We start from the raw sequence: 25,798 nt of genomic DNA, 5'->3' as shown, positions 1-25,798 counted from the left end.
CTCCTAGGCCCTGACTATAACCCAATCCTACTTGCCTCTTAGTCACTGGTATTTTGGAACATTGGCTAATACTGGGTGCCTAGCGAAGGAAAGGAGAGGCCCCTTTCAGGAAGGCCCCAGCCCTGCATGTCGTCAGCAGCCCTTGGGCAAGGCTGCCCGAGTAGCACCTAAAAGGGGCTGCAAGTGGCAGTGGATCAAAGAAGGGACAATGGCAGGGGCTTGGAGGGCATTGGTGCTGGTGGCAGGCTTGGCAGCAGTGGCCTGTGTGGCCCAGCGCAGTCTGAGCTATGAAGAGATAGTCACCCAGGCCCTGCGGTTCTTCAACCAGGAGCGAAAAGGACAGCGACTCTTTGGCCTGCTGGAAGCCATCCCACCACCGCCTAGCTTGGTGAGTGTTGGGGGCTCAGGCCCAGGAAGCGGGTAACACTCTGCCTTATAGCAGCCTGTGAGGACAGCAGGCAGGAGAGAATGCCCCGCACAGGCACAAAGTGCTTGGCTGACATTAGCTGCTGTTATTATTATAATGTTTCTCCCCTCAGAAGGTAAGACAAAGACCGTAATTTCTCTCGGGCCTGACAGCTGGCTAGCTGGTCAATTCTGGGCTTTGCCCAAGGATGAAATGTGGGGTCTGGGAATCCAGCCTGCACTCAGGCCCTGGGCTTGTAGGAGTAAGCAGGGCTGTTTCAAAGGACAGACAGGAGCTGGACTGGTCTCACCAGCACCTCATCAGGGCCTTCCAGTGTCCCCTTCCCACCCCAGTATCTCTCTCCTGGCAGCTGAGCATGTGAGGCAAGTATTCTAGTTCCTTTGTCACAGAAGAGGAAACTGAGGGGCAAAGATGGGAAGTGATCCCTCAAGGTGGTACAGCCATGAGGTGTTAGCCTCAGCTAGTTTCCAGAAGCCCTGCACACCTTAAATCTCTGCTCAGGCCACTTGAAGAGGCTGCCTCCTTTAGGTGGAAAGTGCAGACCTCAGCTAAGCCCCTTCCAACTTGGAACGGTGAACTCTGTCCTCCCTGCCTTTGTTCCCTCCTCTGTAAAAGGGAGATAGATGATCATGAGTCTTCTCTTGATTTTTTAGAACTCCAACACCACGATCCCGCTCAATTTCAGGATTAAAGAGACAGTGTGCTTTTTGCTCTGGCACCGCCGACAGCCCCGAGAATGTCCCTTCAGGCCGGGCGGGGTGAGTCTCCCATCCCCTGGCTCCCTGCCCCCGTGAGCAAGAGAAGGACCTCCCCTCTCTCCCTTCTCCCGGAGGCTGTATTTGCCTCCACCCTGCTCACCTCGCCAGGTGAGGTTTGACTATGGAAGCCTTTTTTTTTTTTTAATTAATTTATTTATTTATTTATGGCTGTGTTGGGTCTTCGTTTCTGTGCGAGGGCCTTCTCTAGTTGCGGCAAGTGGGGGCCACTCTTCATCACGGTGCGCGGGCCTCTCACTATCGCGGCCTCTCTTGTTGCGGAGCACAGGCTCCAGACGCGCAGGCTCAGTAATTGTGGCTCACGGGCCTAGTTGCTCCGCGGCCTGTGGGATCTTCCCAGACCAGGGCCCAAACCCGTGTCCCCTGCATTGGCAAGCAGATTCTCAACCACTGCGCCACGAGGGAAGCCCGGAAGCCATTTTTTTAAAAAAAATAAATTTATTTATTTTTGGCTGCGATGGGTCTTCGTCGGTGCGCGCTGGCTTGCGGGGGCTACTCTTCACTGCAGTGCGCGGGCTTCTCATTGCAGTGGCTTCTCTTGTGGCGGAGCATGGGCTCTAGGCGCGCGGGCTTCAGTAGTTGTGGCACATGGGCTTAGTTGCTCCGCGGCATGTGGGATCTTCCCGGACCAGGGCTTGAACCTGTGTCCCCTGCAGTGGCAGGCGGATTCTTAACCAGTGCGCCACCAGGGAAGCCCGGAAGCCATTTTTAAAATTGGGTTTTTCCTTATTGGTTTTTCTTACTACATGTAAATTATCAATCCTTATTAGAAAAACAATACATGCTAAAGAAATGACTAAATATTAAAAGAGAAAGAAGGGGACCGTAATGCACCTAGTGATAACTGTTTTTCTAAAATTAGGAAAATCATATTTTATTATAGCAAATTAACAAAATGTGGAGAAGCAAACTAAAAACAAACAAAAAAACCCCCCTGCAACCCCACTACCCAGGAGGAGACAACATTAACCGTTGGTGTATCATCTTCTGTATCTTTTTTATGTACACATGCGTGTTTTAAACAAATATAGCTTCCTCTGAGGCTAATTTATGGAGGCCTTTTCCCGTTTAATATAACTTGCATGAAAGTCCTTAATTTTACTGGGCGATCGCCGCTCCCGCCTGGCTCTGGGGGGAGGATTAGGGAGGGCGCCGGCTTCGGGAGCCGGGGTACCTGGGCGAGGACGCCGGCCGCTGCGCCCCTGTGCTCACTGACCCGCAGGAGGAGCGGAACTGCACGGGCATCTTCTCCATGCTGCAGCACATCCGCCTTCTGTCCCTCAACTGCCCGGGGGACCTGGACCACGAGCGCGAGCTCAAGCCGGAGGTGAGCCCCTGCGCCCGCGCTGGCCCCAGTCTGTTTCCGTCGCGGGCGGCGCTCTGCCCGGTGACCGCCGATGACCGAGGGGCCCTCACCCGGGCCACTGACTTCGGCGCGTGGGGCCTCAGTTTCCTCCTCTGGAAACCGGGCCGATCGAGCCCTTCTAAACGCAAGTCGTCGGGAGGGGAAAGGCTTGTGGAGTGCGAGGCGCGGTTGCACCTTGATGACTGCTAGTCGTTTGGCAGGAGGGGAGGGGAGGAGAGACTGGTGGTCGAGGCTAAGGGGCGTCCTGGGGGTGAGAGGGAGCTCAGACTTCTCAGGTCACTGGCTCTGCTCTGGGCCCTGAGCTCTGGGAACCCTTCTCCACATCCCACATTTGGAAAAACTGAAGCCGGAGGTGCAGCCTCTTAGCAAGTGAGCGGAATAGCCAGAGTGGAAGTGAGCTGCAGAGTTCAGGCCTTCCCAGGCCCTCTGAGCTCCGAGGGGAAGGGCCTCACTGGGGACCACCTCCAGCCCCATCACCAACGTCACTGCCGGTGCCTCACACTCATCCCCACCTGGAGAGAGGGGCCACAGGCAGGACAGGAAAGGGGGCCAATCAATGAGGGTGATCACGTCTGCATCACTTCTGTAGGTCCACCGGGTGAGGCGTTCTGCTGGGTCCCCTGGAGCGGACACTCCAGGAACTGAGAGCTCCCAACTGCCACCTGCAGTCAGGGACCTGTACGAGAAAGCCAAGTACGACATCATCACCAACATACTGAGGAATTTCTAGGGCTGCAGAAGGGAAGGGATGCCCTGCAACCCCACCACAACCTCTTATTCCCACCCATTCTCTTCCTCTGCTGCCCTCAACACTCCCTTTCCTGCAGTCTGAGCACACCCATACTCCTCTGCATTCGCATACCTGCTTCCCTCTGTCTGGAATTCCTGCCCATCCTGTGTCTGTAAATCCTGCTCATCTTTTAAGGCACAGCTCCAAAGTCACCTCCTCCAGGAAGCCTCTCTGCTCTTCCCTGGGCAGCAGAAGTGTCCTTCCCTCATCTGTGCATTCATGATCCTCAAACCACGCTGGCATTACCTGCTGTGTCCCAGGCTACGTAGCACTGTATTTACTCACAGCTGAGCCCTCCTCAGCCAGCTGCAGGTGGCTGGGGAATGACTATCTCAGCAAAGTGCTCCTGAATCCTGGGAGGGCAGTTCCTTCTGTGCAGGACCCTGAGCGCCCCTGTTCTCTGCCCAGTCACTGTGACAACTAAATGTCCCTTCATATATCCAGGTACCTCCAAGAGGGGGTCAGTCCACTCTCTGGTGAGAGCCACAGGAGAGAAACTCAATAAAACGTTTCTAAAATAAATGATTACATGAATGTGAATGAGTAAGGTGTTAGAGCTGGGCCAGATGGACTTGGGGTGAGGAGACAAATGAGACAGGTCCTGGGGGTGATTCCACTGTGCATCATGGGAACACAGACTCCCTGAGGTCAGGGCAGGGACAATGAAGAGAAACACGGGTTGGGGGGGCATCCGAGGGCTGCCCTGGAAGCTCAGGAAGGCAGAGTAATCTGCCCCCAGCCTCCTCAACCACCGTTCATTCCTTTATGCTACCTTTATGCTTCCTTCTTTATCTAAGCTCCAGCCAGAACCTCTCCCTGAACCCCAGACTTGCATTTCAGATTGCCTCCTGGATGTCTCCCCATGGATGTCCAAGGTGTGTCACACACTCAGTATCTTCCCTCCAAACCACCCTTCCTACAGCCCACCCCAGCCCAGCTGATGGCACCCTCCATCCAAGCACCTGAGCATCTGGCTCTCCGCTGTCTTTCACAGCCACATCTGGTCCACCAGCAAACCTTGGCCTTGGTTCCTGCTGCATCCAGCCCTGAGAACACGGCCTGACACACTGTAGCTGCTCAGTAAATACTTGTTGAATGGATGAATGCCCTTTTCTTCTCACTATTAGGCTCCTTTTTCAAGAGTCTTTGCTACAGAAATATCTGTGGGAAACTCTCATCTGAGGGGCCATGGTGTAGAGCCCCTTGGGGAAATGGGTTTTTTAGTAATTATCCCAGGAAAGCCAAGGACTCCTCTCCATTAATGATAATAATAGCCATGATTTATGAATGCCACTTCCCATACAGTGAATGGGAATACACTCCTCAGGTCTCAGAACTGCGTTGCAAGCTGCATGCATCACCTGCAACTTTTAGTGAGAAAACTAAGCCTCAAGGAAATTGGTTAACTTGCCCATAGTCTACACTCCAACTCCCTTGCCACCTAAATCTCAGGTAGCCCCATTGGTGGGCAAGAGGGGGTGGGGGATGCTGCAGGGAGCGACCCTGGGGTGGGACATGGGCAGGTTTGGGCTGAGCAGGATAAACTAGACCCCAGACCCTCTCCCCATGGTGGGACAATGATGTTCAGCTGGAGAAGGCCACTTCTAGCTCCTGCAGAGAGCAGAAGGCAGCAGCACTGCAGGCACACCACCACATATCACTCCCTTGCCTGACCCCCACCCCGAAAGAGTACTTCCAGGCCTCATCCAGGTCTTCTGGGGGGTCCTGGACACTAATGGGCTGAGCAACTTCTCCCAGGAAGCTCAAGGCTCATCTATGGTGGTCAATGCCACATTACACAAGGCCCATCATGCTGTACCCTGCAAGAGGTACATAGGCCTATAGGATCAGCCACAAGGCTCTGCTGGGGCCACTCTGCTGTATTCTCATAGCCCAGACACTATCAGGCCCTGAGATAGTATCAAGGCTCCAAATACAGCTCAGCCTCTTGGCCTTGGCAGCTTCTGAAAGTCTTCAGGCCCACAGAAGCAAGACTGAGAAGGAAAAATTCACTGGGGGTTGGGGGTGGGAACACAATGGGTGAACAGACCTCTAGGGCAACATCTAAATGGCTGCAGGAATCAAATTTCATTCCTCATACATACAGGTACAATGTGAGTTTTATTTTTAAAAGAACAAATGACTTCACAGTCATTTTATGGCCCATTTTACAACCAGCTTATTCTCATTTAACCTGTCAGCTAACACACTTCAGTCACTATTGACTCACCCCATGTTTTTTTCTGTCTAATTCTCCATTGGGTGGTTAGACCTCCATTTATTTAAGTCACTCCTGCTGTCGAAGTTGTTTCCATTTTGTTTTGCTTTGAAATTGTTGTAAACAATGCTGAGATGAAAATAAGTTCCTAGAATGGAAATGGCATCAAAGTGTATGACCATATTAAGAATTTAGGGGCTTCCTGGTGGTGCAGTGGTTAAGAATCCGCCTGCCAATGCAGGGGACACGGGTTCAAGCCCTGGTCCGGGAAGATCCCACATGCCGCGGAGCAACTAAGCCCGTGCACCACAACTACTGAGTCTGTGCTCTAGAGCCTGCGAGCCACAACTACTGAGCCCGTGTGCCACAATTACTGAAGCCCGTGAGCCTAGAGCCCGTGCTCCGCAACAAGAGAAGCCACCGCAATGAGAAGCCCAAGCACTGCAACGAAGAGTAGCCCCCGCTCGCCACAACTAGAGAAAGCCTGTGTGCAGCAACGAAGACCCAAGGCAGCCAAAAATAAATAAATAAATAAATAAATAAATAAATAAATAAATAAATAAAAAAGAATTTAACGTATTGCTAAATTACTATCTAGAATTATAGACAGTAGTTTAGCAATATTGCTCTTCTGGCAGTTTTATTTATGCTGCTGGGAAATAGGGAATTGCCTGAGTACCCAATAGGGGAATGGTTAAGTAATTTGTATTATATTCACTGGATTGAATATTGTATAGGCTTTAAGATAAATTTGAAGACAATGTTATATCAAAGAAAATGCTTGTGTTAGACTGCAGAAAGCCTGATTAAAGAAAACAGGGACAGAAGGCAAAAAGAGCTCAAGTTACATGAAAGGGGACAGCCATAGATACAGGAGTGACAGAATTTAAGAGCTTATGACTACTTACAACTCCACAGAGAATATGAAAACCTGGAGGAAATGAATGCTTTCTTAGCTAAACATGATTTATCGACATTGACTCAGGACCTGAAGGGGAATATGTGAAAAGGCCAATTTTCTCAGAAGAGTCTGGAGAGGTGATTAGAGTTCCAGGACCAGATGGTCCACAGCTGAGATTTATCTAGTCTTTAGAGTGGGGCTTCTCAATGTACATAACAGTCATCTGAGGAGTCTCATTAAACTATAGACTCCAGCCCAGTAGGCCTGGCGGGGGCCCCAGGAATCTGTTTTTGTAACTACCTTCCAGGTGATGCTGACACTGCTGATCCATGAACCGCACTTGCAGTAGGGAGGCTTTAAAGGACATATAATTCCAAAGTTATTTAAACTTTGTTAATAGTTTATATAAAACACACATAAAATTATATATCTATGTATAAGTTATTTAATTCAAAATCAAGGAAAAAGATGGAAAGCTCCTCAATTCATTTTCTTTGTCTCAGAATAAACTTAACAGTAGAACCTAGGACTTCCCTGGTGGCGCAGTGGTTAAGAATCCGCCTGCCAATGCAGGGGACTCGGGTTCGAGCCCTGGTCTGGGAAGATCCCACATACCGCAGAGCAACTAAGCCCATGTGCCACAACTACTGAGCCTGCACTCTAGAGCCCGTGAGCCACAACTACTGAGCCTGTGTGCCACAACTACTGAAGCCCGCGCACCTAGAGCCCACGCTCCGCAACAAGAGAAGCCACTGCAATGAGAAGCCCGCGCACCTTAATGAAAACCCAATGCCTCCAATAAATAGATAAATAAATAAATAAATATATTAAAAAAAAAAAAAAAGTAGAACCTAAAGATAGTATAGGGGGTGTGGCCAAGATGGTAGCTTAGGAAGACCCTGAGCTCACCTCCTCCCACAGGCGCACCAAAACTACAACCATTTATAGAACAGCTATCTATGAGAATGTCCTGAAGACCAGCAGAAAATATTTTCCACAACTAAAGATACAAAGAAGGAACCACAATGAGATGGGGAGGAGGGGTGGAGATGTGATATAAGTCAAGACCCACACCCTCAGATAGGCAACAAACAAACAGGAGGATAATCACCACTGCAAAGTTTCTCCCCAAGAAGCAAGGAGTCTAAGCCCCACATCAGGCCCCTGAGCCTAGGGGTCCTGCACCAGAAAGGTGAGCCCCCAAAACATCTGGCTTTGAAGGCCAGCAGGGCTTGCATTCAGAAGAGCTGGGGGGCTGTAGGAAACAGACTCTGTTCTTAAAGGGCATGTGCAAAATCTCACATGATCCAGTGTAGAGGCAGTAATTTGAAAGGAGCCTGAGTCAGACCTCCTTGCTACTTGCTCATCTTTTTTTTTTGGCCATGCCACGCAGCTTGCAGGGATCTTAGTTCCCCAACCAGGGATCGAACCCAGGCCCTCGGCAGTGAAAGCATAGAATCCTAACCACTGGACCACCAGGGAATTCCCACTTGCTTATCTTAAAAAGTCTCCTGGAGAGGCAGGAGGCAACTGGGACTCCCCCTGGGGACATAGATGCTGGCTGGAACCATTTTTGGGAGCTCATTCTACCATGAGAACACTGGTGCTGGCAAGTACCATTTTGGAGTCCTCCCTCTAGTTTACTAGTGCCAGGGCTAACCTGCCCACCAGTAGGCTGGGACCAGCCCCAGCCAGCACCAGTGCAGCCAGCCACACCAGGACCTGGCCTTGTCCACCAAAGATTGGTAGCCACCACACAAGGCAAGGTCTGGCAGCCAGTGGGGGTAGGGGCCAGCCTGACCTACCAGCACGCCCACAGTAGTCAGGTCAACCACAACAGAACAGCCCACATAGGGGGCATCCCTAGAGTATACAGCTCTGGTGACCAGAGGGAAGTGTGTTGCTGGGCCCCTTAGGATGTCTCCTACACAAGGCCACTTCTTCAATATCAAAAACAAAACCAACCTACCTAATACATAGAAATAAATACAAAGAATTAGGCAAAATGAAGAGACAGAGGAATATATTCCAAATGAAGGAACAAGACAAAACACCAGAAGAAAAACACAGTGAAGAAGAGTTCAAGGTAATGATCATAAAGATGCAGAATGTACTCGGGAGAAGAATGGATGAACACAGTGAGAAGTTTAGAAAAGAGTTAGAAAATATAGAGAAGAACCGAACAGAGCTGAAGGATATAATAACTGAAATAAAAAATACACTAGAAGGAATCAACAGTAAATTAGATGTTACAGAGGAATGAATCAGTTAACTGGAAGACAGAGTAGTGGAAATCACCCAAGCCAAACAGAAAAAAGAAAAAAAGATTTAAAAAAATGAGGATAGTTTAAGAGACTTCTGGGACAACATCAAGCATACTAACATTTGCATTATAGGGGTCCTGGAAGGAGAAAAGAGAAAGGGGCAGAGAACTTATTTGAAGAAATAATAGCTGAAAACTTCCCTAACCTGGGGGATAAAAAAGACATCCAAGTCAAGGAAGCACAGAGAGTCCCAAACAAGATGAACCCAAAGAGGTCCACACCAAGCACATTATAATTAAAATTGCAAAAATTGAAGATAGAGAATCTTAAAAGCAGCAAGGGAAAAGCAACTAGTTACCTACAAGGGAACTCCCATATGACTCTGAGCTGACATTTCAGCAGAAACTTTGCAGGCCAGAGGTAGTGGCATGATATATTCAAAGCAATGAAAGGAAAAAAACCTACAACCACTCTACTCAACAAAGCTATCATTCACATTTGAGAGATACAGAGTTTTACAGAGAAGCAAAAGCCAAAAGAATTCAGCACCACTAAACAGGCTTTACAAGAAATGTTAAAAGGACTTTGCTAAATGGAAAAGACCACAGCTAGAAATATGAAAATTAGGAAAGGAAAAATCTTATTGGTAAAGGCAAACATACAATAAAGGTAGTAGATCCCACTCATAAAGCTAGTAGGAAGCCTGAAAGACAAAAGTAGTAAAATCATCTATATGTGCAATGAATAGTTAAGGGATACACAAAAATATGTAAAATATGATGTCAAAAACATTAATGTGTGGGGTGGGTAGTAAGAATTGCATTTTTAGGTTGTTAGAATGCATTTGAACTTAAGAGATCATCAACTTAAAATAGCTATATATATATAAAATAACCACATATACATATAAAATAACCACATACATAAAATAACCATATAGATATAAAATAACCATATATATGTTGTTACATATGAACCTCATGGTAACCACAAACCAAAATTTATAATAAATACACACACACAAAAAGAGAAAGGAATCCAAACATAACCCTAAAGACAGTCATCTAATCACAAGGGAAGAGAGCAAAAGAAGAAGAAAGGAAACAAAAAGAACTATAAAAACAACCAGAAAACAATGAACAAATTGCAGTAAGTACATACCTATCAATAATTACTTTATATGGCACGTATGGCCTTCAATAAATAAATGCAAATGATGTAATTGAAAAAAAATTACTATAAATGTAAATGGACTAAATGCTCCAATCAAAAGACAAAGAGTGGCTGAACAGATACAAAAACAAGACCCATATATATGCTGCCTACAAGAGACTCATTTCAGATTTAAAGACACACATAGACTGAAATTTAGAGGACAGAAAAAGGTATTTTATGCAAATGGAAATCAAAAAGAAAGCCTGGGTAGCAATACTTGTATCAGACAAAATAGACTTTAAAACAAAGACTGTAACAAGAGATAAAGGACATTATATAATGATAAAGAAATTGATCCAACAAGAAGATATAACAATTATAAATATATATGCACCCAATCAAGGAGCACCTAAATACATAAAGCAAATATTAACATAAAGGGTGAAATTGACATTAATACAATAATAGTAGGGAACTTTAATACCCCATTTACATCAATGGACAGATCATCCATATGGGAAATCAATAAGGAAATACTGGCCTTAAATGACACAATAGATCAGGTGAACTTGATAGACATATATAGAATATTCCACCAAAAGCAGCAGAATACACATTCTTTTCAAGTGCACATGGAACACTCTCCAGGACAGATCACATGCAAGGCCACAAAACAAGTCTAAATAAATTTAAAAAGATTGAGATCATACCAAGCATCTTTCCCGATCACAACAGTATGAGACTAGAAATAACTACAAGAAAAAAACTGCAAAAAACACAAAAACGTTGAGGTTAACCAATATGCTATTAAGCAACCAATGGGTCACTGAAGAAATCAAAGAGGAAATTAAAAAAAGTACCTGGAGACAAATGAAAATGGAAACACATGATCTACAATCTATGGGATGCAGCAAAAGAAGTTCTAAGAGGGAAGTTTAATAGCAATACAAGCCCACTTCAGGAAACAAGAAAAATCTCAAATAAACAATCTAACCTTACACCTAAAGGAACTATAAAAAGAAGAACAAACAAAACCCAAAGTTAGTAGAAGGAAAGAAATAATAAATATCAGACAAGAAATAAATGAAATAGAGACTGAAAAAAAAACAATAGAAAAGATCAATGAAACTAAGAGCTGGTTCTTTGAAAAGATAAGCAAAATTGATAAACCTTTAGCCAGACTCATCAAGAGAAGGCCTAGATAAATAAAATCAGAAATGAAAGAGGCAAAGTTACAACTGACACCACAGAAATACAAAGGATTATAAGAGATTACTATGAACAATTATATGCCAATAAAATGGATAACGTAGAAGAAATGGATAAATTCTTAGAAATGTACACTCTCCTAAGACTGAGGAAGAAATAGAAATATAGGGACTTCCCTGGCCCTGGTGGTCCAGTGGTAAAGAATCTGCCTTACAACACAGGGGACACGGGTTCGATCCCTGGTCAGGGAACTAAGATCACACATGCCGCAGGGCAACTAAGCACGCACACCACAACTACTTGCACCTCAACTAGAGCCTGCGTGCTGCAAACTACAGAGCCCACATGTTCTGGAGCCCGCGCGCCACAACTAGAGAGAGAAAACCCACACACCACAACGAGAAGCCCGCGCACCACAACAAAGATCCCGCATGCCTCAACGAAGATCCCGTGTGCCTCAACTAAGACCTGACACAGCCAAATAAAATAAATAAATAATAAAATAAATCTTTAAAAAAAAAAGAAATAGAAATATGAATAGACCAATTAATTATCAGTAGTGAAATTGAATAATAAGAATAAAAAAAACCCTCTCAACAAACAAAAGTCCAAGACCAGATGGCTTCATAGGTGAATTCTACAAAACATTAAAAAGAAAAATTTGGCTGCACCGTGCAGCATGCATGATCTTAGTTCCCCAACCAGGGGTCAAACCTGGGCCCCAGCAGTGAAAGCGCCAAGTCCTAACCACTGGACCACCAGGGAATTCCCTACAAAACATTTAAAGAAGAGTTAACACCTGTTCTTCTCAAACTATTCCAAAAAATTAAAGAATGCTTCTGAACTCATTCTAAAAAGACTGATGCCAAAACCAAACAAAGATATCATGAAAAAAGAAAATTACAGGCCAATATCACTGAGGAACATTGATGCGAAAATCCTCAACAAAATATTAGCAAACAGAATCCAACAATAAAATATCATACATCATGATCAAGTGGGACATATCCCAGGGATTCAAAGATGATTTAATATCAACAAATCAATCAATGTGATACACAACATTAATGAACTGAAGAAAAAAATCATATGATCATCTCAATAGATGCAGAAAAAGCTTTTGACAAGTTCAACATCCATTTATGATTTAAAAAAACTCTCAGGGGTTTGGGATTAGCAGATGCAAACTATTATATATAGGGTAGATAAACAACAAGATCCTACTGTATAGCACAGGGAACTGTAATTAATATCCTGTGATAAACCATAATGGAAAAGAATATATATGTGTATAACTGAACTGCTTTGCTGTACAGCATAAATTAACACAACACTGTAAATCAACTGTACTTCAATAAAATTAAAAAGAGAAAAAGAAAAAACCTCTCAACAAAGTGTGTATAGAGGGAATATACCTCAACATAATAAAGGCTGTATATGACAAACCTACAGGCAACATCATATTCAATGTTGAAAGTCTGAAAACATTTCCTCCAAGATCAGGAACAAGACAAGGATGCCCACCCTTGCCACTTTTATTCAACATAGTGCTGGAAGTCCTATAGTTCAATATAGTGCTGGAGGGAAGGAGGGAGGAAAAGAGAGAGGGAGGGAGGGAGGGAAGGAAGGAATGGAGAGGGGTAGGGAAGGAAGGAGGGAGGCAGGAAAAAGAAAAGAAAAGAAAAAGGAAAGAGGAAGGAAGGAAGGGAGGGAGGGAGGGAGGGAGGAAGGAAGAAAAGGAATCCAAATTGGAAAGGAAGAAGTGAAACTGTCACTGTATGCAGATGACAACATTTTCTGTACTTCATATAGAAAATCCTGAAGATGCCACCAAAAAACTATTAGAACTAATACCTGATTTCAGTAAAGTGCAGGGTACAGAATTAATATACAGTAATCTGTTGCATTTCTACACACTAACAGTGAACTATCAGAAAGAGAAGTTAAGAAAACAATCCCATTTACAATTGCATCAAAAATAATATTATACCATGCTCATGGATTAGAAGAATTAATATTGTTAAAATGAACATACCCAAGGTAATCTACAGATTCAATGCAATCCCTATCAAAATACCAAGGGCGTTTTCCACAGAACTAGAACAAATGATTCTAAAATTTGTATGGAAACACGAAGGACCCCAAATAGCCAAAACAGTCTTGAGAAAGAAGAATAAAGCTGAAGGTATCACACGCCCTCATTTCAAACTATACTACAGAGCTACAGTAATCAAAACTGTATGGTGCTGGCATAAAAACAGACATATAGATCAATGGAACAGAACAGAGATCCCAGAAATGAACCTACACTTATTTGGTCAATTAATCTATGACAAAAGAGGCAAGAATATACAATGGGGAAAAGACAGCTTCTTCAATAAACGGTGTTGGGAAAACTGGACAGCTACCTGCAAAACAACTGAACTAGACAACTTTGCATACCATATACAAAAATAAACTCAAAATGGATTAAATACTTAAATGGAAGACTTGAAACCATAAAACTCCTAGAAGAAAACATAGGCAGTAAGTTCTAAACTGGCAGTTCAATTCAGTGGGGAAAGGGTGGATTTTTTAATAAATGAGGCAGGCCTAACTGGTTCACCATCTGGAGGAAAAAATACAGAATCTGCTAAAAATTCTAGCTAGATTAAAGACTCACGTGTAAAAAAATAAAACAATAACATCTTTCAAGAAAACCCAATGGCCAACATATGGAAACAAAGAAACAACCAGCTGAGAAATGACTGAATAAATGATGGGACATATACACCCTGGGACATGACACAGCCTTTAAAAATGGATTAGAGCTTCAGCAGAAGGTGTGGGGAAAAGAAGGCTCCAAAAATTATGTACAATGGAATCCATCTTCTGTAAAACAGAAACTCCCAAATATGGACCTGCAGATACATATAGATGCTTTATATTGGTGTAGCAAAAACAGAGAAGAAAATACCCCAGGGTATTAACGTGGGTTATTGTGGGGGAGCTACTGATACAAGAGGTAGGAGAATGAAGGGTGGAGTCAGCAAAAAAGGAAAAGAAAAAAGTGGGAGCTGCACTTTAGCAAGGATGACTATGAGGCACACTTCTGAATTTATATGAAATAGGAGGGGTATGTATGAGGTGAGCATATGCATAAAGGAATTAAACATTTCAAAACCGTGATAATCTTGAAGCCCATGTAACATCGAGGAAAGTGTTTGTGTCAAAAGACAAAAGCAGGATTCTGAAGTTAACCCACATGGAGGACACACCTGACTATAGCAAAGGAGCTGCTAAGCTGGGGTTGTCCCCACGTGATGGAGACCACAATGCCCTTGGAGTCCACAGATCGCCTTACCATCTCGGCCTGAACTGCACCCCAGGATCTGGAGCCCCAGAGGAGACAGCAGACCCTGGGGACTCAGAAGCCACAGTGGAAAATCAGTGTCCGACTGTTTTTCTTTTTGTTTGTTTTTTAAACAGCTTTATTGAGCTATAATTGACAAACAATAACTTGCACATATTCAAAGTATACATTTTGGTAAGTCTGACATAGTATACATCTGTGAAACCATCACCACAGACAGTGCACATATCCACCATCCCCCAAAGTTTCCTCACACTCCTTTATATCCCCTGACTCCTCCCCAATACCCTCCTCACCAATCCTGCTGTCCTCAGGCAACCAGTGATCTACTTTCTGTTGCTACAGATTAGTTTGCATTTTCCAGAGTTTTATATAAATGGAATCTTCTATAAACTGGAGGTTTTTTTTCCCTCAAAATTCACATGTTGAAATCCTAACCTCTAAAGTAAGGAGGGGAGGGCGTTTGGGAGGTGATTAGGTCATGAGGGCACAGCCCTCACAAATGGGATCAGTGTCCTTATAAAAGAGACTACGGAGAGCTCCCTTGTCATGCCCATCATGTGAGGACACACAGCAAAAAGACAGCTGTTTGTGAACCAGGAGGTGGGACCTCACTAGACACTGAATCTGCTGGTCCCTTGATCTTGGACTTCTCATCCTCCAGAACTGTGAGAAATAAATTTCTGTTGTTTATAAGCCACCCAGTCTTTGGTATTTTGTTACAGCAGCCTGAACAGACCAAGACAGAGCATACAGCATATACTCCTTTTTTGTCTGGCTCTTTCACTAAGCATCATTATTTTGAGATTCATTCATGTGGTATCAATACATCAGTCATTCCTTTTATTGCCAAGTATGGATGTATCACAATTTGTTATCTGTTTTATCTATTTTCTCTACCACTTACTGAGTGGCCTTGAGTAGGTCTCCTCCCCACTCAGCCTTTATTTGCACATCTGTAAAATGGGGATGTCCCTGCTATCTCTTCAACCAGGCTGTTGGGAGGATCTGACAAGACTTGATATGCAATGCTCTATAAAGAACCAAAGAGGGACTTCCCTGGTGGCACAGTGGCTGAGAATCCGCCTGCCAGTGCGGGGGACACGGGTTTGAGCCCTGGTCCGGGAGGATCCCACGTGCCACGGAGCAACTAAGTCCGTGCACCACAACTACTGAGCCTGCACTCTAGTGCCTGCGAGCCACAACTACTGAAGTCCACGCGCCTAGAGCCCGTGCTCCACAACAAGAGAAGCCCCCACTTGCTGCAACTAGAGAAAGCCCGCGCACAGCAACAAAGACCCAATGCAGTCAAAAACAAATAAATTTTAAAAAAAAGAACCAAGGAGAGCTCTGTTTGGGATGGAGGGGGCCACACATCTTATCTGCTAAGGCAACTGTGTCTGAACTTCCCCCCAAACCATCCCAAGAAGAGAACAGGCCCTGAAGCCCTGGAGAGCCACTGGAGGGGTATGAACAGAAGAGTGACACAATTTTGGTTTACAACTTTACAATTTCACTCTGGCTGCTCTGTTGCCTATAGACTGCAGAGTGCACAAGGGTGGAAGCGGGGGCACAAGGGTGGAAGCAGGGACACCACTTAGGAGGCCACTGTAGTGATCCAGGTTCTAAGGGATATGCTGACGGTGTGGACTAGGATGGAAGCAGAGGATAGAATTGGATTGGAAATAGAGTCAACAGAACTAGGTCATGGCTTAGCTGATGGAGATGATGATGATGAGTAACTTTCACCCCTTCCCCCCTCTAAAACCCAGCACTGGGTTCCTGACTAAGCCACTGGGAAGATGAGAGATACACTATGAGGATGGGGAAAACTAAGGGCTGACCAGGTTTGAGGTTCCACTTTGGACATGGTCATACTGGGACATAACCAAGTGCATATGTGAATCTGTGCTGGCCCAGAGATAAGACTCCAGATGCCTTCCTCACATATGGGAAAGGGCAGTATCAGCTAGGGAGAGCTCACTCTGAGCTCTGAGGCCTCTTTATATTTGGAAGTTAGAAAGAGGTGGAAGTGGGCAGTACCAGAGTGGACAGAAGAGATGATCTCTGAGACAAGAAGAGGTGAGCATCTCCAGACAAGGGAGAGAGGGAAAGTGAGGGGCTTGTAAGGGCACAGACCAGGCCCACTCTGGTAATATCAATCTCTGTTAATGGGGTAAGAATATCCCTAACCACAAGAATCCAACCTTCTCAGAGAAGTGGCTGCCCACCCTCAGGAGGCCCCCAGGCAAGTGAAAAAATTGAATTAGAAATTTAAAATCATCCTTCAAATAACAGGCCCAGATGGCTTCACTGGTGAACTGTACCAAATATTTTAAAAAATAATACTAATTCTTCACAAACTCTTAGAGAAATAAGTAGGAAACACTTCACTCATTCTATAAGGCCAGCATCAAAGGCCAAAGACATCACAAGAAAAGAGAACTACAGAAAATAGCTCTAGTGAACACAGATGCAAAAACTACTTTTAAAAAATCAGCAAACCATCCAGCAACATAAAAAGGATTACACACCATTACTAAGTGAGATTTATCCCAGGGATTCAATGTTGGGTCAACATTTTGAAAATCAATTAATGTTATATACATATTAACAGCTTAAAGGACAAAAACCACATGATGATCTCAATAGGTGCAGGAAAAGCATTTGATAAAACCTAACACCCATTCATGACAAAAACTTCTTCAACTTGAAAAAAGTCATTGATAAAAAATCCACAGCTTGGGCTTCCCTGGTGGCGCAGTGGTTGAGAATCTGCCTGCCAATGCAGGGGACACGGGTTCGAGCCCTGGTCTGGGAAGATCCCACAGGCCGCGGAGCAACTAGGCCTGTGAGCCACAACTACTGAGCCTGCGCATCTGGAGCCTGTGCTCCACAACAAGAGAGGCCGCGATAATGAGAGGCCCGCGCACTGCGATGAAGAGTGGCCCCCGCTGGCCGCAATTAGAGAAAGCCCTCGCACAGAAACGAAGACCCAACACATCCAAAAATAAATAAATTAATTAATTAAAAAAAAATCCACAGCTTAACATATTTAATGGTGAAGGACTAAATGTTTTTTAAAGTTTTTTTTAAAAATTATTTAATTAATTAATTTATTTATGGCTGTGTTGGATCTTCATTTCTGTGCGAGGGCTTTCTCTAGTTGTGGCAAGCGGGGGCCACTCTTCATCGCGGTGCGCGGGCCTCTCACTATCGCGGCCTCTCTTGTTGCGGAGCACAGGCTCCAGACGCGCAGGCTCAGTAATTGTGGCTCACGGGCCCATTTGCTCCGCGGCATGTGGGATCTTCCCAGACCAGGGCTCGAACCCGTGTCTCCTGCACTGGCAGGCAGATTCTCAACCACTGCACCACCAGGGAAGCCCGGACTAAATGTTTTCTCCCTCAGACTGAGAACAAGGCAAGAATGTCCACTTGTGCAACAACTTCTACACAACATTGTACTGGAGGTTCTTTTTTTTTTTTTGGCCGGGCCGTGCAGCTTTCAGGATCTCAGTTCCCCAACCAGGGATTGAACCTGGGCTACGGCAGGTCCTAACCACTAGGTCAGCAGGGAACTCCCTGTAATGGAGATTCTAGCCAGTGCAACAAAGCAGGAAAAAATTAAAGGCTTCTAGATTGGAAAGAAAAAAGTTAAACTGTCTTTATTCACAGATGACATATCATGTGTGTAGAAAATCCCAAGGAATACACATATACAACTTTTGTTTTTAAAAGATAAAATCTAATAGGGAGTTCCCTGGGAGTCTAGTGGTTAGGTTTCGGCACTTTCACTGCTATGGCCCGGGTTCAATCCCTGGTTGGGGAACATCCCTCAAGCCACATGGTGCAGCCAAAAAAAAAAAAGAAAAACTAATAGATAAGTTTAGCAAGGTCACAGGATATAAGACCAATATACAAAAAAACAACGGTATTTCTATATACTAGCACCAAAAAACCCCCCAAATTAAAATTAAGCAAGCACTTCCATCCACAACAGCATAAAAACAAAGATACTTAGGATCACTTTAACAGAAGGAAGTGCAACACTCATACAACAAAAAAGGCAAAATATTGCTAAGAGAAACAGAGGAAGATCTAAACAAATGACATTCCATGTTCATGGATTGGAAGACTTTGTATTGTCAGTACAGTAATTCTCCCCAAATTGAACTATAAATTCAACACAGTATCTATTAAAAACCCAGAAAACTTTTTGTAGAAATTGACAAGCTGACCTATAAAAGCTATATGGGAATGCAAAGTACCTAAAATATTCAACAGAATTTTTAAAAAGAACAAAGTTGGAGAACTTACATTATCTAATTTTAAGACTTACTTTAAAGCTGGAAAACTCAGTACCATACAATCAGTGTGGTACTGGCTCATGGACAGGCATAGAGATCAATGAAACAGAATTGAGAGTCTAGAAGTAAACACTTATATTTATGGTTAACTGATTTCAACAAAGGTACCAAAGCAATTCAATGGCGGAAGAGATAGTCTTTACAACAAATGTGCTGGGACAAATGGATATCCACGCACAAAAAAAGATGAATTTTAAAATTAACTCAAATGGATTATACACCTACACAAGAGCTAAAATTATAAAACTTCTAGAAGAATTTCTTCATGACCTTGGGTTGGGCAAAAGCTCTTAAGATATGACACCAAAAAGCACAATCCATAAAAGAAATAACTGATAAAACTAAACTTAATCAAAATTTAAAACTTCTACAACATTATTAAGACACTATTAGGAAAAGAAAAAGACAAGCCACAGACTGGGAGAAAATATTTGCAAATCATTTATCTGATAAAGAATTTGTATCCAGAATATGTGAAGAATTAACTCAATAAGACATATGACCCAATTTAAAAATGGGCAAGTTTTCAGTAGATATTTTACTACAGATATACAAATGGCTAACAAGAACACGAAAAGATGCTCAAAAACCATTAGTTGTTAGAGAAATGCAAATTGTCAATTTCTTAAAAGGTTAAACATAAACTTACCGTACATATGACCCAGCAATTCCACTCCTAGGAATATATTCGAGGAATGAAAATATATGTCACACAAAAACTTGTACATAATAGCAGTACTATTCATAAAAGCCCTAAACTGGAAACAATCTAAATATTCATCAACTGGTGAAAAAAATGGATAAACAAAATGTGGTATATCCATACAGTGGAATACTATTCAGGAACAATAAAATAAAAAGAACAAACTACTGATATAGTCTATGACATGAATGAATTTCAAAAACATTATTCTAAGGAAAGAAGCCAGACACAGAAGACCACATATTGCATGATTCCATTTATATGAAACATTTAGAACAGGGAAATCTATAGAGACAGAAAGCAAAATAGTGGTTGCCCAAGGACGGGGGTGAGAAATGGGGACTGTGTATGGGCACGAGGAAACTTTATGGATTCATGAAAATAGTATAAAATGGGGTAGTGGTAATGGTTGCACAACTCTGCACATTTACTACAAACTACTGAACTGCACTTACAATGAGTGAATGTTAAGGTATGTAAATTATACCTCAATAAAATTGTAAAAAAAAAACAACAACAGTGATGCAAAACAAAGGGAAACTAGGAAGCATGATTAGGTGAACTTTGAATCTGGATATACCTGACCTCAAGTTCGTCAAGAAACATAATGGTTGTGTCTCTTCCATGTGTCTGGTGTCGGTACACAATAGAGGAGACTCTTAAGGAGCTCACCATCTAGTGGGTGAGACAGGCAAACAGGCCACTGCCCTGTTGGGATACAGTCAGGGACAAGCATGGAGGAGAAGTACCAGGCTGACCAGAGATGCCAGACCACAGCAGCCTTCTATGCCATGCTAGGTAGTTTGGGTTTTTATCCTGAACTGCAAAACTAGAAAAAGAGAATTAAATAGGGAACTGAGCTCCGTTAGAGGAAAACATCTGTGTATCACTAGAGATGAAATAGGAAACAGTAAGCCTGGGAAAATTTCTGTAAGAACTGTGAGATTCCCTTGCCATTTTTCCATTGGGTAATGTTATGTTATTGTGAGCAGCAGTAAAAACCAGTACTGTTGATCTTTGGCGTGAAGAGGAGTGGGCTCTGCTGCTAGTTGGGAAAGCAGAGGAGTTCAAAGAACAACAACAACAAAGAAATGGAAAGTCAAGCAGATGAGTCTAGCTAAAGTTCACTGGTCCACTCTCTACCCATGGGCTCTTTGGTTCTGAGCAAAGGGGTGTAGGTTACATGGAAAGGGCTGTTAATACTTTAGAGGCATCTGACCTTTCTCCCACAGTAGAGCCCACAGACAATCTGGTTTCCTCTGTTTCAACACAAAGGTACCTGTTTCCATAATCCAAACAGGGTTCTTCTCTTTCTCTCGCTGCTCAGTCTGCTTCTCGAAGGCCATCACAGTCCTGGGCAGCAGACCTCCACGCTCGGGGCATGGAGGCTGGATGGATCAGCTGCTGCAGAGGACGAAGACACTGCTTTCCTCAGGTGAACTGGACTGTGAATGTGGAGATCTGGTCTCAATTCTTGACGATACTACCAGTTAGTTGATGAATCAGGTCAGTTACTCAGCCCTTCTGAGACAATTTATGTTAAAATGAGCTATGACACCTATTGCACGGAGGTTACTGAGAGGACCAAGTGAGAATCAACAGTGTTTATATGTGAAACGTGCTGGGGGGGTGTATGTGGGAGTGACATACCCTTCCAAAAACTTTTTAAAAAAGTTATCATCCAGGGCCTCCCTGGTGGCGCAGGGGATAAGAATCTGCCTGCCAATGCAGGGGACACGGGTTCGATCCCTGGTCTGGGAAGATCCCACATGCCGCGGAGCAACTAAGCCCGTGAGCCACAACTACTGAGCCTGTGCTCTAGAGCCCGCGTGCCACAACTACTGAAGCCCGCGCACCTACAGCCCATGCTCCGCAACGAGAAGCCACCGCAACGAGAAGCCCGCGCACTGCAACGAAGAGTAGCCCCCGCTTGCCGCAACTAGAGAAAGGCCACGTGCAGCGACGAAGACCCAACACAGCCACAAAAAAAGTTGTCATCCAAGAGTACAACCATTACCCACTGGATGAGACTGACCATAAGCCGACTTTTGGAAAAGTGTGAATGAAGAGTTTCCTAAAATCCACCACCACAGTAACCAGGGTGCAATCTCAGGAAGGCAGATCTGGAATGTGGCTCTATCTGGGAAAGAGGAAACTAAACACTGGAGTCCGGTTCTCACACCGGGATGAGCATACCAACCATGGTGGAAACTTGCCTGCACAAGGGCCTGAGCTGCACCCCAGCCCTAGGGAATTGGTCTCTGGGGAGGGTTCTACAAGTCATTCTGTGGTTTAAAAAATTTCCAGTGACTTTTATGTGCACCAAAGCTAAGCACCTCTGGCTTGGAGGTATAAAAAAGGAGCTGGGGGTTTTGGCTCCAGGTGGTCACAGGCAAGTCACATTCCACTTAGGAACTCTAGGAGTTTTACGGCAGTGAGTGAAGAAAAGGGGAAATCCAAGAGAAGTGGTGATCCGGACAGGAGCAAATATGCAACATGCTCATGAAGTCTTTTGCATGTATTTTTCATCAGAACCCATTCTTATAAAATATACACGTCTCTCCAAAGACTACTCTTGCCATGCTGCTGGGCTTTTTCCTTATTTTCACAGAAATATTTTCACTTTGTCCAATATTTTTTCACTGAATTACGATAAAAATATGATTTATCTCTAATTAAAAAAATAAAATCAGGAAAGGGCAAGAAGATATTAGGAGTGTACTCTTTATTTCTCTTTGGTTTCTTAACACAAAAGACATGCGTTCTATAAATAAAAGGAATTAAGATTTTTCTGGGAAACAATAAATTGGGGGGAGGGGGAATCAGATTTCCTACCTACTCACATCTCTGTGGCCAAGTCAAAAGGCTGGACTTCAGCTCCCATCCTGGCTTTGCTCTCAGATGAAACCCAGAAGAGAAGGCTCCTTGTGTTATCTAAGGGGAAATACCCTAGGACAGCAAATGCCACAGACCTCTGCTCAGAGCTGGGCTGGACCCCAAGGTTCACTGTCCATAGTATCTGCCCTATACCCTTTTCACAATATCTATGGGTGGCATCTCTTCTTTTCATGGTTTTACTGGAAAGGCTCCAACACCAAAGGGTCAGACCAGCCACCTGTAAACAGTCATCACCATCAGACTGTGGAACCAACTGTGGAGTGTGAAAATGTTAGTGTTTGCTCACTTGTGCTCAGAGCCCAGATCAAGGCACTGGCTTCTCCTTACTTGGAAACACGACCCCACGTGAAGCAGTGTAACTTCTACACCAGGAGGTGGGAGTAGATGTAGGAAGGCTATCACAAGAGCAGCAGATCATGGGAAAATGATCTCTCAACCCCAATGGCAAAATCTGGGTCAGCATCCTAAGGACCTGGTGAGGCCCACTGGCTGATTCTTAACACATTCACAACCCAGGTTTGTCAGTGCTGTTGCAAATTCACAAAAGAAAGGGGCTTATAATAAGAAGACAAGCACTGATAACTCCTCTCTAACAGGGAACACAGACCCCCACCCTCCTTCCAAGTCTACCTCTAACAGGCAAACCGACAGGGAGCGAGAAATGCCAGAGCTCTACCACGAGCCCAGGCTAAACTATATCAGATTGTTAAGTCTTTTAAAATAAAAACATCATTTTCAAGTGCTTTTAGCAGAGGCCCAGCTCCTACGTGGCAGGTAACAAAGGTACTTCCCTCTGGAAACATGGCGATTGCACACACTGGTAAACCTCACAGTCCCAGGGTAGGAGAGATGTCTCAGGTGTCACATTGTGCCTTTCTGAACAGGCTTCCAGGACACCCAGGCAGGCAGCGATGGGCAGGAGACCAACGAAGTAGAGATTGGGACCCTGGGACCCAATCTTGCATTGGAAATGTATCCTCTTTTAGTCTCGACTGGAAGAATTTTAGAAAACCAAATTTTGGCAGCAGCAGTTGAAGGACAGCTCCACTGCCCAGTGCACTGGTAAGAGAAGAGTCCTCCTGTTGGGGTCCCACTGTGCAGCATCAAGGTCCCATCCAGGGAGGAGGAAGGAGGAGCATGGAGTCTCTTCAAGAGGTCATTAGCTAAGATCATAGGAAGAAATATAAAATCTGTTCTTTGCAGCAGCAAGAGATTCTTTCGGCTTTTAGTTCTTTATGTCATAAAGCCAGCTTTGCTAGAATATAAAGGTCCACCTTGCTGGTCAGTCTGCCAAGGGCTGGAGGGGAGACCAGACCCCTGGAATTGGCGAGTGGATGGAGGAGCAGCAGACTGGCAGGGTAGATAAGGTTACTGGACCAAGCCAGCCGTGGCTGGTGGAAGGACCAAGTCTCTGGTTAGGTTCTAGAGGTACAAATGGTCAATGTACCTCAGAAGCATCACGATGAAGAAAACTATCCAAGAATGATAGATGGGCAAATGAGAATCTGGCCAGACCTGCTGTTTCCTGCTGGTCAAATAAGGAAGGAATGAAAGTGGGGTGGGAATCTGCATGAGTGCCATGGTGGCAGTGGGAGATAACCACAGGGGCATCTGGAGCCTCCAGTGACAAGCTGGGAGCTCCCACCTAGAAGAGTGGCAATAACTTAGCCAACTCGCTAAGCCTACGATTAAAAAAGTCCTCTGATAGTGGGTGTGAAGACAGACCCCACGAGCACCTTGCTACAGGACTGGTCGAGTGCGCACTGATTCTGGACACGCAGGGGCTCAGAGGGAACCCCGAGTGCCATGCGAGGCCTTAGGACCCTGGGATCCGAATGTGGGAGTGGATACCACCCTTCTCACGTTGGGTGGTTTTCCATTTAAATACATATTTGCCTCTAGTGTCTTTTATGTTTTCTTCTTGCAAAAAAATGTTCACTTTAAAAAATTATTTTTCTTTTCAGTTTCTTTCAAGTGTTTCTTTAACTTTCCTTCAGTTTCTTTCAAGTATCTTTTATCCTCTCCCTCTGTTTCTCCTGAACAAGATGAAAAAGACCTCATTGAAATCCCAAAATTAGACACAGGAAAAGCTTCTGTTCCTCCTGCTTACTCAGCAATGCAGACAAAATTCTCGGTGCACTCGGATGGAAGGAGGAGGTGCCTGTGTGCAACCAGCACTGCCGTGGCTGCAGCCTCGCAGTGAGGACAACCCGGCCTGTGTCCCTCCTCTCCCACCCACACCCCACAGTTTCCAACACGCTTGGCCACTGAAGCCACCCCATCGCAAACTGGTCACAACACGGCTGGCGAGCAGTAGGCAAGTAGTGTCAGATGGAAGACACTCTGCAGATGGGTGACCCACAGAGCTGTGGCAGGTGGGAGCTGGGCTTGGATGGAGCCTGTGGACATGTGGACCAGCAAAGCAGTCCTGTGTCACCAGCTGCGGGACCCAGAGGGGCTTCTGTCCCATGCTGTGCATCTTGATGACCTAGGCCTGAAGGTCACAAGGGCTGCACAGGGAGGGAGGACTTAAGCACCTGGAAAAACTGTACCTCTGGCAAGCTCACGTTTCACCCTGTCTTCTGGTCCACCACCTCTTCCGAGGGGGACTATCCCTGGAAGGAAGTGCCTGTGTTTGTACCAGATCCCTACCCCACCACATCCCACCCTTCGCCTTAGATGGTGAGGAGAGGGATGCAGCCCACACCGACCCCTCCCTCGTGACATGCCATGGGGGCCATAAACGTCCAGCGGTCCGTGTCTGGGTCGTACATCTCCACCGAGCTCAGGTTCGACTGTCCATCGTAGCCCCCCACGGCGTAGAGCCGCCCACAGCTGGCCACCAGGGAGACCCGACTCCGGCGTGTGTGCATGGGGACTATCAGGCACCACTGGTCCGCCACAGAGCTGTACACCTCGGCGATGCTGAGGAAGCCCGAGCCGTCGTAGCCCCCGCACACAAACATCTTGCTTCCCAGGGAGGCAGCTCCGTGCCGGCAGCGCTTGTTGAGCATGCCGGCCGCCGGGTGCCAGGTGGCTGTGTGGTGGTTGTAGTGCTCCACCTGCAGCGGGGAGAGAGGTGCAGGTTCGGGACAGTCAAAGCCAAAGCTTGGTCACCAGCGGCCCACCTGGCATCAGGCCCCAGGGGGAGGCCTGGGGACGAGGAGCTCTGCCAGTGTGTGCTCTGCCCCTGATGCCCAGTTTCCTCAGCTGCACACCTGCTCGTGGGCTTATAGGGACAGGTGAGAGAGAGATGGCCTAACCTGACCAATTCTGTTTACACCTGAGGAAACAAATCAAGGAGTTGCCCAGGATGCTCTGCTATGTAGTGACAGAGCCGGGATGAGAGCAGGGTCTCCTGAGATCTGTGCA

At 45.1% G+C, this 25,798-nt stretch overlaps 2 protein-coding genes across 3 annotated transcripts in view; one reads left to right on the top strand and one right to left on the bottom strand.

Annotated features, from left to right (window-relative positions):
- The first annotated feature begins 208 nt into the window (after window positions 1-208).
- LOC133094673 (15 kDa protein B-like) lies at window positions 209-3,299 on the top strand. The gene is made up of 4 exons (XM_061195325.1): window positions 209-388; window positions 1,081-1,185; window positions 2,426-2,530; window positions 3,159-3,299. The coding sequence occupies exons 1-4, from the start codon at window positions 209-211 to the stop codon at window positions 3,297-3,299; spliced, it is 531 nt and encodes a 176-aa protein (XP_061051308.1).
- Window positions 3,300-25,058: 21,759 nt separating this feature from the next.
- Window positions 25,059-25,798, bottom strand: part of KLHL18 (kelch like family member 18) — a 51,180-nt gene continuing 50,440 nt past the window's right edge. For both annotated transcript variants that reach the window (XM_061196672.1, XM_061196671.1), the window contains exon 10: window positions 25,059-25,488. In XM_061196672.1, the coding sequence (XP_061052655.1) occupies window positions 25,102-25,488 (387 nt within the window). In that variant the 3' untranslated portion in view covers window positions 25,059-25,101. The remainder of the gene's footprint in view (window positions 25,489-25,798) is intronic.

This window comes from Eubalaena glacialis, chromosome 7 (assembly GCF_028564815.1).
Source record: "Eubalaena glacialis isolate mEubGla1 chromosome 7, mEubGla1.1.hap2.+ XY, whole genome shotgun sequence".
NCBI lineage: Eukaryota > Metazoa > Chordata > Mammalia > Artiodactyla > Balaenidae > Eubalaena > Eubalaena glacialis.
The sequence above is the reverse complement of the archived record's forward strand: the minus strand, read 5'-3'. Positions and strand labels throughout refer to the sequence as shown.